This window comes from Amblyomma americanum, chromosome 11, assembly GCF_052857255.1.
Source record: "Amblyomma americanum isolate KBUSLIRL-KWMA chromosome 11, ASM5285725v1, whole genome shotgun sequence".
Classification (NCBI taxonomy): Eukaryota; Metazoa; Arthropoda; class Arachnida; order Ixodida; family Ixodidae; genus Amblyomma; species Amblyomma americanum.
Window position 1 is genome coordinate 2129506 of NC_135507.1, and position 14363 is coordinate 2143868.

At 46.6% G+C, this 14363-nt stretch overlaps 1 protein-coding gene across 1 annotated transcript in view; it reads right to left on the reverse strand.

Annotated features, from left to right (window-relative positions):
• Positions 1–14363, reverse strand: part of alpha-PheRS (phenylalanine--tRNA ligase alpha subunit) — a 29242-nt gene that overhangs the window by 719 nt on the left and 14160 nt on the right. The window contains exon 5 of the mRNA XM_077643172.1: positions 9151–9700. Within this exon, the coding sequence (XP_077499298.1) occupies positions 9151–9700 (550 nt within the window). The remainder of the gene's footprint in view (positions 1–9150; positions 9701–14363) is intronic.

A 14363-nucleotide genomic window follows, 5' to 3' on the forward strand; every position in this document is an offset into this window, starting at 1 on the left:
ACTAAACAACCCTGCACTCGCCAGCTGGGCATGACCATGGGGTGGTGGAGGGGACATGAATACGCATACCATCATGGCTTCTCTGCTGCAAAACCAGTTCACTTCCCACCATCCTGTCTCTGCACTCTTTTTCAAAGCTCAACACACTGGCTGCATTCCTAGTGAGAATCCTCGACCAGTGCTGTCAGAATGCCCACAGCACAATGCCTGCCACAACTACTTTGGCAGCCCACACACGCAAACACGATAACCAACAATCTGCTAAATGCATGCCACTCTCCCGAGAAGCTGGGCAGCTTATTATAGGATGCCAGCTGGAAGCACACATGAGTGCAACTCCAGTAAGAAAAACAAAAAGCAGCCATTTCTACAACAAGAGGAAATCATCTTCAAATTTACTTCTGGAATTCCTGCTGATCACAACATAAGGAATTCACCAGTGTTCAAACTGATGGTGCCAAATGATTAAAGCAAAAACTCCTGGAACTATAGTGTTTAACTGAATGTTGAACAAGATCACTGAAAACATGAACTAGTCTGTTCTTAGCAACTTATGATAAAAACCAAAAATGAGGCCACACAAACTGAGGATGTTTGAATGCAGAAGGTGATAAGTATCAGATTACTGGCCATTTCCAGTTACAGCTGCTATTAGGGACATCACCATCCAAAGCATTCTAGTGGGGTCACTGTACTGAGGCTAAAGGTATTAATCAATTCTTAAAGCACCCTGCATAATCCAGCTCTTAAGCAAGTGAAAAACCTTATTTACTCACTTAATCTGCATATTTTTCTCCCCTACAACTAAGGCTTCAAAAAGGGGGTGCGCAAATTACGCAGAGATTTTGCAGACAAGTCCTAAAAAAAACTACAAAGGTCGTAACGCGCACTGAATAAGGTATATTGCCGTGTATAAGTCGAACCCGCAACTCACACTCCTCGCTGGCGAAAAAAAGTTGACCTCAAATATAAATCAATGCCTCCCTCCGCCACGCCTACCCCAGACCCATGTTGTGCAGTTCCTTGCGGGATGGCATATACGGCGCCGCATGTGCAGCTCAAAGCAATAAACACGGAACAATACAATCGCAAAGCCAGCAGTCAAAGGAAAATGGAGATGTAAGGCGATCAAACAACACCCTCGCATGTGGCCCGGCATAGTAGCGGCAAATAGAATAGCCAACGGTTAGGTAGTTTCGGATTCTGGCGCGACGCATGTTCCGAAGGTTTCCGAAAGTTCGCAGCCGTTAGTATGGAAAAGCGACCGCTGGTGTGAGCGAGCTGGGTAATCAGCGCACAAATGACTTTTTCTTCCTGGAACCAATTTACAAACGAATTACCGATTTTTTTTCCATCACTCACGTTTTGCAACTGCACTCAACCGCGCCGATCTCTTAAGCCTGCCCTGCGCACTCCCGTATGCATGCTGGTGTGCTGCGCAGCAGGCAGCACAAAATATGTGCTTTTTCTTTCTTTTTTTTCTTTCAAAAATTTGGGTAAAAACTTAGAGGCGCACGAATTACACGAGTCAATACGGTGACTTAGTTGGTACAGACAGGCACGGTGAGTGCTTGGACCAGGAGCGGTGAGAGCATGCCAGAAAGCAAATCAAACAGTACGCCAATATAAGAGGAAAGAATAAGTTTCACTGTAAACCAGTCATTTGGGCACCACCTGCTCCTCTGCAGAATGCCAGTTATCATTCGACTGAAAGCCCTATGGCACTTTTTTCCCATAGGTAAACAGCTTCAAACACCAGTCATAAATTTGCATCAGAGCACCGGTTTACAAGTATGCAACCTGCAGAACAGATTCTAGTTTTCTGTGAAAGCAGCTTTGTCACACACAATGGGATCAAGACATGCTAGAAAGCAGCTTCCACAAACTCCACATGGCACCATTAAAAAAGTGCTGCCTTCAACAGCTTACGACCACAGCAATAATCTAAGATGAACTAAAACAAAAGCACCTGATGTGAGCAAGGAGATCAAGTTGAGTGCAGTAGGAAACTGCCACTCTGTCCTCAGATTAGCAATTCCATATGGTAAAACAAATATATTCTGCAAAAAACCATCACAATGACTGGAGTCCACTTTGGCTTTCACAGCATGCTTAATTCCATTATGTGCTGACAGCAGTTGATGCCTTTACCAGAGGTGACGTCATTCCTCCCCTCCAGCCAATGGCCGGATTTTATCACCAACAATGCATTCATCACATTAAAATGTAACACAAACGTCAGCCTCAAAGCCAGCCCACTATAACGTACCACATGCAGTGGAGTGTGCGCTAGGGCAATGGCGTGATTTCATTTCCGCACCTTTGTGGTTCGCGACAGTGTCTGGGCAGTTCAGGCCCATTACAAAGCTGGCAGTCCAGTGAAACCTACACATGAGGGATATGTGTCATCGTGAAGGCTGCATTAAGGGCAGCATTCCACAAACTCAGGTTGCAGCTCAGATCGCTGCTCTCCTGTCCGTTTCAGGCGCCGTCTTGCTGCGTTTAGCCAGCAGTGCCTTGCCTCGCCATCACCGCTGCCGTCACTCCTCCAGTAAGGAGGTGTCTGGCCATCTTACAATGCTTCATGACGGCCTTCAGTAAGCTCTCTTGCCATGCGAGCATTAAGAGGGGATGCTAGGCTAAAAGTCAACTTTTCAACAGCTGCACCAATTTTTATAATATATTCAGGGGTGATTGTCATAGGATTATGTTCTAAATTTCACCACCCTACCATCAACAGAAAAAAGTCATAGCTGTCATACTGAGCAATAAGGTGTGTCACCTTAGGAAAACTATCATTTCAAAAATAATAAAGATATGCTAATTGTTTGTGATTAGATACATTCTAGGTGGTTTATAGTGCAGGATAAGGCCGGTCACGTGTTTTTTATGTAATTCCTGCAAAAAGTCTCATCATTTTAAAAATAAAGCTTTTTTGTTGTCATTACATGTCATACATATGCAATTGACATTTAGAGATTTAAAAACTAACTTATCTTGTTACTGACAAGATTTCAGTCTAGAAACCCCACTGAAAGCAGCTTTTGGTGGAGCAGTTTGGAAATTATAGTTTTCCTCACGGTGTTGTTCTCCCAAAAAGTGCAAACTGAGAAAAATGGGTTCAAACATTTCAGAACATGCTATTTAACTTATGACCAAAAATAATATACACGATAATAATATAACACGACACTTTTTTTTCTGGAAAATTCTTGATGTCATTTTTTTTTGTCAGCTTTAGAGCTGTCCAGCGCCCTTGTCTGCATTTGTGAAATGCTGTCAGTGGCTCCTAGCTGGAGGTGCTTCTTCGTTCGGACTCCATACTCTAGCTGCAGCTTGTCCAGCACTGCCTTGATGCCACATGCACCCTCACTGAATTCTAGCACAGCCAAGGCTTCTGCTGTCTCCACTGTTCTCAAGGAGGCAAATTCAGTCCTTCGTAACCTCTTCCATACCAGCACACTAAATAACTCGTTTGCATTCTGCGTCTGCGTTCTTGAACATCGTGCTAGAAGCTATGGCATGTACAGAGGCACAAGCTCCTTGGCATTTTCGCTTCCCAAAGCTTCTCCGCATCCAAGACTTTGTTGCGAGCATCTTGCGATCACACTATCGATCACCCGATCATCACAATCAAAACTCGCCGAAGGAACAAGAAAGATAAACAAATAAACAACGCCAAACACGGTGAAAACGATGTCTGGTTTAGCGAGACTCCAAATGGCATGAAAACAATGCTGGAAGCTCATGTGCTATGTTTCTACTAATCCAAGCTTCTGTTTTGGTTTTCCAGCCCATCTGCAGTTGTTACAACCAAAACGTTAAAGTTTTTTTTAGTTGCCTGATATATTATTGACAGAAGGCATCACATGACTAGAAAGTGCAAAAAACAAATTTTACTAATGCGGGAATTCACTCCGCGTTCGGCTTCTTGTTTGCTATGCTGCTGCATCTTGAAAATGCGTTCATAGGTGCTTCAAACAAAGAACAAGCACCACTATCTAATGAAAAAACTTCATTTTCTTCTTTTCTACAGTGCAGATAACAATCAAACTTGGTGAGGAGTTGCTTTAATAAATCAGCACCCCGAAAGAACACGAATTTAAAAATACATTTCTTTGGTGAAAATTTCTATTTTAGCACCACACCCCACTTTAAAGGGACCCAGAAAGGGGGGTCTCAATAAAGTTGCGATATGTCTGGGATGTTAAAAGACGCCGCTTCATAATTATCCTGCAGCAAGAATTATTTTAATGCGTTTTGTGGAAACTGAGTTATATGCAGACGAAATTTGAACTTCTTCGTCTTTGCGCCTTTTCCTCTCCTCTCACACGCCAAAACGGCGGCGCTCCTCCGCCGGCCCCACTCAACTCGGCCCATCCCCTACATCCGCCGGCTGCGGCACGCGTGCAATGGCCGCGGCTGCGGTAGTGCGTGACACCTGAAAGAATTAGCGCTGTGAACCAATGATAACCCCCTGCTGCTGATGTCACTTGCACAACGTGACATCGTATGCCAGGCTTTCGCACGAAAGGCCAGCACCGCGTGCCACCGCGAGGTGCGAAAGCGTGAATATTCAAACATGGATTGTAAATTTCCCACTTGCTTTTGAGGTCTCGTACAAGGCATGGACGCTCGGTGCCTTGTACTCTACATAGTGCAAGTATTTTAAAGGCAAGCTCAAACACCCTTTTCTGTGGCCCTTTAAGAGGGCCAAGACTATTTGTTTTTTCAAAAAAAAGAAAATCAATTTTTAGATTTTGCAACCTTCTGATAGAGCACATCTTTAGCTTTCAGAAAACATATACCACTTAGGTATTTGTGACTGCAAAATTGCTTTTTTGATCCCTTTTCGTCACATCGAGTATCAGGGGCGTTACCGTATATACTCATGTAAGGGCCGCACTCTTTTCACATGGTTGTGACGGGGTGCCGCATTTATACAGCTTACTGCAGCAGAGCCCCAATTATGCGCACACCTTCTTTATGCTGCAACAACCATTTCTGAGACGAATTAGCACAGTCCCGGCAAATCCTTCAAATACATGATGCACTGAAGGTATGAATGACAGATAGGATGCGCACCCGATGACCAGAACAGATTAAGTGTATAAAATAAAAAAGATTGTTAGATCAGTTCACTGGCAGATGTAACGTGATTCCAAGTTAGGATGAGAATCCTCCGAGGATCTGGCGCTCGAATGTCCAATGGCTCGGAGCGAGACGCCACACAAGCAACCCACGGCCGTCAGTGTGAGGCGGCATTCGCCTAGCATGCTTTTCAGCGCACTTCACTGTGGAAGGCCTAGCAGAAATCAATTACACATTCATATTAATATGAGGTTATTGTGGGATGATGGTCAACTCGTAACAAGGTTATACCTTACATAGTAAACTGCGACTAGATTCAAAGCACACAAAGGCAAAGGCCCGCTACTAAGGCGCCCGAGCATGGCGGGCAGTGCGTCACCAGAAATGAGCCGCTAGCGTATATGCACCCATTCTAGTTTTTTTTGCGCAGCATAACGTTTTGTCCTTTCTGGTGCAAACACTTAGCTCCCAAGATGAGTTAGCAGCACTGCGGCACCACATGTGCACGGTTCCAGGCGGACTCTGTCGTGCGGGACGACGGCACCCATTCTAGTTTTTTTTGCGCAGCATAACGTTTTGTCCTTCCTGGTGCAAACACTTAGCTCCCAAGATGAGTTAGCAGCACTGCGGCACCACATGTGCACGGTTCCAGGCGGACTCCGTTGTGCGGGACGACGTGTGGATAGTCGTAACAAGTGTCACAGGCAGTTATCGTCTACCAGCTCCCAGCGCGACGTACCACAAGGGCAAAATTATGCACACATGAAGCAATTCTGTTGGCTAACTTTTTTTTCTCGAAATACCGGCTGCCATTAGGGATGCAGCCCTTACACGAATATATACGGTATATTTGCATTTTATTCAGAACAGCAATTTCGGATGTTTATATACCTTTTTCTCAGGAACTACCGTATTTACGTGCATAATTTGCACACTTTTTATTAAGAATTTAGGGCTCCAAGAAGGGGGTGCACAAATTACGCAGGGAATTCGCGAGCGCGCCTTAAAAAACTCCACAAAGGTCATAACGCGCAATATAGGTATAGTATATGTTGATGCGTATATGTCAGCACCCGGACCTGCACCCCACGCTGGCCGCCCCCTGAAATAAGGTTCACTCTAAATGAAAGTACCTAAATGAAAGTACCTCCGCTAAGTCTGCTTACAGCAGAGACTGGACTTGAGGTCGCAGTGAGCCCACGCCTTCACCTGCTAGTTAGACACTGATAGTCACTCCACCATCACCGTCTGCCGAGAGTGAATGCGTGTTGTTGAGTTCAAATATAGTCCAAGTTGTCAGGCAACGCTTTCGTAGATCTGTAATTGGCGGACAACCAAAGTCACTCTTCGGATAACGGCAAAGTTACGAGCGTAAATCTGAATAACCTCTTCAATTCAAAAGTTTGTTGCCTCTTCAAAGTAGTACCCGTTGACTCGGTGACGGTCAACCGGCCTGCGCCACTTTGCACAATGCAACGGAAAGGACGGTGTCAAATTCTCCATCACCTTTGAAATTAGGAAATTTCATAACTGCTCCACGAGATGCGCCACTTCGAACACAAATGCACAGCATTCAATAAAACTAGCACAATCCTGCGCATATGTCAAACCACGCAACAAACACCAACACACGGCCACAGCACAGCAGATGAACGTTTCTGCACTTTTGCACTCGATTTGGCCGCTGCACCGAGAGCACTAGTGTCAGGCTACATTTGCGTTGCAAGAACTGGCGCTGCACAAGCACAGTACTTCTATGAACTAGTGCAGAAAGTGCGGCCAAATTGAGGAGACCTTTAACCTCAGTAAATACCACTTCATGGTCCCTTTATGTCAAACTGCTACAATATTAGACTCTTTTCACTGACTGCAGTTGTTATTCAAGGAACTGTAAAGATAATTAGTCTACAAAATAAAGTTTATTGCTATTACTACTATACGATTCCCACTTCCATACTCTCACTTTCGAGTGCAGCTGCAAAGTAAAATAAACTGCCCCTCCCAAATGTCCAGTTTGGCCTTCAGCCTTAAAGGGGCTCTGATAGGGGCTGTATGCAGTAAAGTATGCAGTATGCCTGTGATGTTAAAGGACGCTGCTTCACGAATATCCTCCAGCAAAAAGTTTTTTGATGTCCTTTGCAGAAACTGAGTTATCTGTAGTTGAAATTTGAATTTCAGTGTCTCCATGCCTTTCCCTCTCTTCTCGTCACTTTTTACACACTGAAAGGCTGGTGCTCCTCCGCCGGGCCCACCGCCGGGGCCAGAGCTTCCTGACCCGCCCGAGCTACGCCGCTTATTGGCCGTCGTCATGGTATCTGCCTGACGTCTGAAAGAACATAACCAACAGCCATCTCTGAGCTGGTATACAAAGGAGTAGTGCAACAGAGGAGGGTGCGGGCATGAAAATGTCACCGAAAAGGGCTCGCCAACATACGCGCGTGATTGTGCTCTACTGCATTTAGAAGTGTATTATCTGCCTCGGGTGTTCGTGACAACACAATGCAAGTTGATGTGCTCTCGTCGGAAAGTGTTTCAGAGCCCCTTCAAAAGGAGACACGGGTCTTGAAATGGTAAAATAAACGTGAAAATTTCAAATTAAAAAATGGCACATTAGGATTCAATACACTCTTAAGTACTTACCTACCAAGTTTCAAGATCTCATTTCACATCCAAGAACTAAAAAAAGCAATACATTTGAAGCCTCCAAAACGGCGATATGGCAAGTTAGGAGCAAAATGTGGCAGCACTTTGCTTCCCACAACCCCAACCCTGATCTTGGTCTTATTCAAAAGCTGGTGCCCTTCCCTGCATACTGGTATTACTGACTATTGTGAAATCCTCTTGGCATTCTGCCATTTGCTGGGGCTTCTACATTAACCTGTGAATAGCTGGTGCGTGCACTTCAAATGCCATTTCCTCAGCTTCACGTTTTTTGCAAACATGACTAGCCTAACGGAAGTTATCGTTACATTTACATGGCACAATTTAAATTAATCTTATACCGTTGAATTCAGAAAGAACTGAACTAAAGACCTATGCTGCTTTTCTTATGGCTGAGTTGAACATACCAAATTTTCTGGAAAATGATGTCACCTAAACATATTTGGTAACTATGGAGCATCGACAGAACATTTTTATATGATGATGTATCTGCATAACAATATAAATAGTATACCTCTGCATGGCAGGGCTTTGGCTACAGCTCCATTTCAATAGGAACCAAAAAATATTGACGGAAAGTGTCTTAAAGACTTGCAAGAAATTACCTAATTAGGCTTCAGTTATTTTCCAACAATATGACAAATGAGATATACCAAAACTAATTATATTTTTGAAAACAGGAGGAAGAAATACATACACATGCCTAATTTCATTACAATATCTCTAATAATAAAAATTTTCGTTTTAGGACCCCTGTCTCCCTTCACAGGAGAGCACATCAACTCGCTCTATCATTGCATTGTATTGTCAGGAACACTTGAGCCAAATAATACGCTCCTACATGCAGCAGAGAACCAAAATCACACGAGAAAGTTGGCGAGCCCTTTCCAGCGACATTTTCATGCTCACACCCTCCACCAGTCGCACGCTCCAGTGGATACCAGCGCTCCAACGCAGCATAGCAGCTCACAGATGGCTATTGGTTAGATTTTTGCAGACGTCAGGCAGCTACCATGGCCACAGCCAGTAAGCCGCATAGCTCCAGCGTATCAGGAAGTTCCGCACCTCAGCGGTGGGGCTGGCGGAGGAGCGCCGACTTTCCAGCAGCATGCAAAAGTGGTGAGAGGAGAGGGAAAGGTGTGAAGACGGTGAAATTCAAGTTTGGCTACAGATAGCTCAGCTTCTGCAAAGCGCATCAAAAAATTCTTACTGGAAGATATTCACGAAAGGCATCCTTTAACATGCCGAGCATACTGCAACATTATTAAAGTCCCTTTAAGGCAAGAGTGCTATGCCAGCCACAGAAGCAGCTCAAGCAAGCAGGCATCAAGCCTGCGAAATGCTATCTGTGAAGGCCCACTGCGTCAGGCACACCTGTCCCAAGCCCTGTCTCCTCACCTTTCAAGGGAGAGCCCCCAGGCAATGCAGCGCACATCGGGAGGCAGCCCCATGGGGAGCAACATCTCAGGCCGGAAGAGCCCCGAGTTGCCCACTTCAACCCAGCGGCTGAGGCCCGGGTGGAAGGCGAACACCTCCATGGAGGGCTCCGTGTAGGGGTTGTAGGCCGGCTTGAAGCGCACCCGCTCCATGCCCAGTCGTGCAAAGAAGCCCCCGATGAGGGCCTGCAGGTGGCCCAGTGTCAGCCCCCGGTCAGCCACCAGGCCCTCCACCTGGCAGAACTCGGCCAGGTGGGTGGCATCTAGAGTCTCGTTGCGGAACACCCGGTCGATGCTGAACAGCTTGGAGGGCTTGAAGGGCTGCTGGGCAGCCAGTGCGTGCAGCATGCGGGCACTCACAGCCGTCGTGTGCGTGCGCAGCAGGTTCTTGCGCGCCTCACTCTCCAGCCACGGGCCCTGGTAGCCGAGGGAGCCGTGGCCACCCTCGGCATGCACCCGCCGTACGGCCTCCACATACTCTGGCTCAGGCAGCTGCTGGCATTCACTGGGGTCTGCAAGGCATGTGCACAGCTGCTGTGACGATGTCATAAACAGTATGGAAAATGCATGCCAACAATCGGTTAAAGGAGTGCTCAGACTGTAAATGATTTGAGTGTCACAAATGGCAAGCTGCAGTCAACCACTTCATAACCACAGGAGCCACGTACAGTTTCCAGAAGGCATGCGCCTGGGAGCAGATTTCTTGCTGCCTCGTCACCCAGTATTATTTACCAACAAGAGGAGCATTCAGGTCTCGCCACACCTGCGGGCAATTAAGGTGACTTATTTGCATGACGACACCAAAATTCATTTCTTCTTCACACACACACACACAGACTGTAAAATTTTACCGCTGATAGTATAGTGGTGACCAACCTATGCTGCTCCTTTCTCCTAGCTTGTATGTGCTTATGCCACAAATCGCAATTCATTTAAACAGATGCTAGCTGTCCCTCTGCTGTAGGTCCCCAGCAAGTAGATGGCGCTGCCGGTGCCCCTCATAATAGGCCCCTACACCTTGAATGAATCCAGTCCAGCATCCAACCCGAAAGAATAGCTACATGTCAACATGGTACTTATCCTTCAAATGACGGACATGTGACTATTTTGCAGTACAGCCGCTGAGCCATTTTTTGGATTTGGTGGGACCCAGAAAATGGTCCAAATTACCAAACAGTCCGAAAAATCAGTGATCTTAAAAATAATAACTTTTCTGAGAAAAACTGGCTTTGAAAATCGTTAACCTCGGCATTCCCCACATTGCGCTTGAAAGCGATAGTATTTGACTGCACCTGAGCCAGAGTCATGCTTTCATCATGTCTGCACTAAACAGCGCGGTCCGGCTGCAGGTCATGCAACGAGCAAATGCACGAGTCATGCAAAGTAAGAACAGTCTCTTTCCATGAGTAGCAATGCCAAGACCAACAAAGGGGACCCATGGAAAGAAGTGAGTAGAGTTACTGCCTCTAATAACTCCAGAAGCGAGCGCCTGCGAATGCCGAAGCAGTTGGCTATTGTGCCCTGTTTTATGTCGTTCTAAGTGTCGGTAATCATCTGGATGGCGCCGAGCAGGTCAACCTCGAGATCAGTTCCCACGCAGAGGTTTATAAGGAGCCGCTGGACAAATCGCCTTCTGTAGCCTACCTCGAAAACTTTTATGATACCCTGGTCCATGGGCTGCAGTCTTGCTGTGGTGTTCGGAGGGAGAAACTTGAGTTCAATGTTCTGCAGCTTGCATGTTGTTTGATGGGCCGAGCAGTTGTCTAACAGACGGCATACAGATGAAAGCTCGTTAATTCGAACCTCGATAATTCGAATTTTCGGATAATTTGAACTACACTACTTGGTCCAGCCAAGCTCCATAGAGATCTGTGTATAAAAAATCCCGTTAATTCGAAAGCGAGTCGGTTCTGCTACGGATAATCCGAACTACGCGCTGCCGCGTCTGCACGGCTTGGCACACACCACGTGGCAAAAAAAAAAAAAAGCACCTTTGCATAGTTAGAGGCTGCGCACGTCCTAAACGGGGACAGAAGATGGAACCAGATAAAACCGTGGAAGAGTGGATAAAGCCTAAATGACAGCATCACCGGCGCAGCGGCCGGCGCCACCGCCGGAGAGTACGGGTTGGCGGCCGCGCGGCTGCATACCCTCATTTCCGTGCAGCCTCCAAAACTCGCAACTAATGTTAATTCGAGCCCTGTTAATTCGGAAATATGGATAAATACTGTCGGCGCAGTCCCAGCCAACGCCCATGAAAGGCTATGACTTCGGATGGGCGCTACAAATTACGTGGAAAAAACTTTTTTTTTTTTTCTTTGAGAGTGTCGTCCATCCTTCCACCCAACAGTCGCCAACGGAAGAACGCAGTCAGCCGCGATCATGAGGCCGGCTTTTAGCACCACCCGGATACAGTGTTCTAGAACCTTCTAGAACACTGTAGCCTGGTGGTCAGCCGCTGGCCGGAAGCGGCCAACGTGGGCTGTCAGCGCGGACCAATCAGGGCGCGACCGCGTCTGACTTCCGCCCGCTTCTACAACATGGGCGCGCCTGCTGCAGCAGCCTCTCTCTTCACCACGAACTCATTGTTGCCGCTACACTGTGCCTCATGTTCACAGCAAACAAAAGTCGCACAAAGCTTTCGCTTTGTCTGAAGATGCCCGTAGCACAAAATTTTAGCGATGAAACACGCCAGATTTTCGGAATGCTTCTGGATTTTGGAAGCTGCTAGGCTTAGCCACTACGCGTCGGTTGACATCAGGAAGCGCAAGAGGTTCAAACGGGTAAACTATATCGGTTCAGAAAGGGGTCACAAAGAATAATTCATCCTCTTTGTTGTCATTGAATAAATAATAGCTTGATTGTAAATGCACACCTGTTCTTTTCAGCATTTTACTAAGCATATAGAATCACAGCGATTCTAAATCCTGGTGGCAGCGGTCTGGCGGCAGCGGCCCATTTTCCGCTGCGCCGCTCAAAATCCGCAGCGCAAGTTCACTCCATGTGGGTCGCCCTAAATACGGCACATATACTGTAATGCAAATGATTCTCCTCAGTTTTTTCGAGGCCATTCAATAATTTGAACATCAGATAATTCGAACTTTTTCCCCGGTCCCTTGAAGTTTGAATTAACAAGCTTTTACTGCACTCGGTGGACCGACCTGCCTAACTCGGCGTCCCAAGCCTGCAGCCATTCAACAAAAAGTTAGCGTGTCATCCAGGCCTTTCTAGTACAGCCGTAGTAGACGGGAAGCTGCTTGCAATTCTTGAAGCAGCGCGATGACGTACTCTTTCCGATAACAAACGGACGCAGCTTGCACAAGCCATCCATGTTGGCTGCAAGCAGAACTGTCACACGCACTTTGCTCATTTTCGTGCCGTGACATGAGCTCCCATAGAGATCGAGCGTCTTGTCCGGTAGCATTTGCCAAAAGAGACCCGTCTCGTCTGTATTGAAGACTTCGGCAGGTGAAAACTTTTCAGCGATCTTCGGCCACTCCTCTGAAAGCCACTGCTGCATCTCCTGGCTGCTGACAGCCCCACTTTCGCCTGAAATGGCTTTTCCCACAATGCTGTGGCAGTTTTTAAACCATTGCAGCCACCCAGTCCCACCGCAAAAGTTCTCTTCACCAAGAGCCATGGCAAACCTCTTGGCCTTCTCCATTAACCAACCACCAGGGATGATTTTTGCTCGGACTTCGAGAAACCATGCATACAGCACCTTCTCAACTGTGTCGAAAGCAGCAGGGTGCACAAGACATGCTCCCAAACAACTTTGCTCACCTGCTCTGAGCGTGATGTCCTGTTTGTTTTTTAACAGCAGACTTGGAGTGCTCCGCGGAATGCCAAATGCGTGTGCTATGAAATACTTTTTTTTAGGGGTGTGCGAATATTGAAATTTTCGAATACAAATCGAATACGAATATGAAGAAAAAATGGCTTCAAATATCGAATCGAATATCGAATATCTGTTCAGTACAAAAAGAATTTCAGAAAACGATGAGCAAGCAAACATTGGTGCCCTTATTTTTTTTTTCAAAATAGTGTATGGTCTTTGCAACTAAAATAAACAAAACTAGACTGCCTCAGTACTGTATAAAAAACATGATGTGCACAGAAATGTATACTACATGATTAGACAGCATAACAGTATCTAAACTATAATGAGGTCATGGAAAACAATATCCCTAAAATGACAAGACTGGCAACAAAAAAATAACATGATGACTATTAAACATCACTCATTCAGAGTTGAAGGGGCCGGAAGAAATGCCCGGTTCATCCGAAAGCCTCTGTTAATAAAATTGCCCGCTGCCGAAAATGCTGAAGATACAGTAAGGCCTTATGAGGCGGCTCCATCACGTTAACACCTGTAAGCCCGTGACGAGCCACCCGTTTTGGAGTGCTGGAAGAACACAAATGCAAGCAAGGGGCCGGCGAACACACACTGGCGTCGGAGCGGCGAGGCGGTTTCTAAAAAGGAAAAAGAAATAAGCCGCGCGGAGCTGGGATTGGACTATCGGCGAATGCGCGGGCCGACATTTGAAGTTGCCGCGGGGCAGCCGTGAAGCTCAGAAACCGAAACTACGCAGCCAGGCAATTTTATTGCCCTAGCGACAGAGGCCTTCCGAATGTTGCCACGCCTGCCGTTACGCCCGCTAAAGAGGTGTGCACGTTACAATGCACCATGCAATAGGCGAGATTTTGACAGGATCGCTTGCCCTATTGTGACTACTCGACACGCCCCTTCAGGAGGCTCCCGCGGCATTCCGCAAGTAGGCTTTCCCGCATAGCTAGTTTACAAAACGGGACGGCGGAAGTCATGCTCGGAGAGCTTTGAAGGCGACAGGACGCATTCTTCGGATGTGGGCATTAAATATGTAACGTACTACTGAACGATTAAAAAAAAAGCGCGATTTCGCGCTGCGATTGCTCGAAGCGGGCCATCGGCTATCTTGTTCGCAGCACGGGTGATATGTGGGAACGCCCACTTGAGGAAATTCTCACGAGGTGAAGCCTTGCGGCGTCGGAATGCGGTCGGTCCGCGTGATAAACGGCGGAAAAAGGAAGGGGATAGGACCTCTGTATTGTTTTCCTGGAATTTTTAACTCCATTATCAGCTAATTTGCCCAGATATTGTGGTTTTGCCACAGTCGAATTTATGTAAGTATGCGC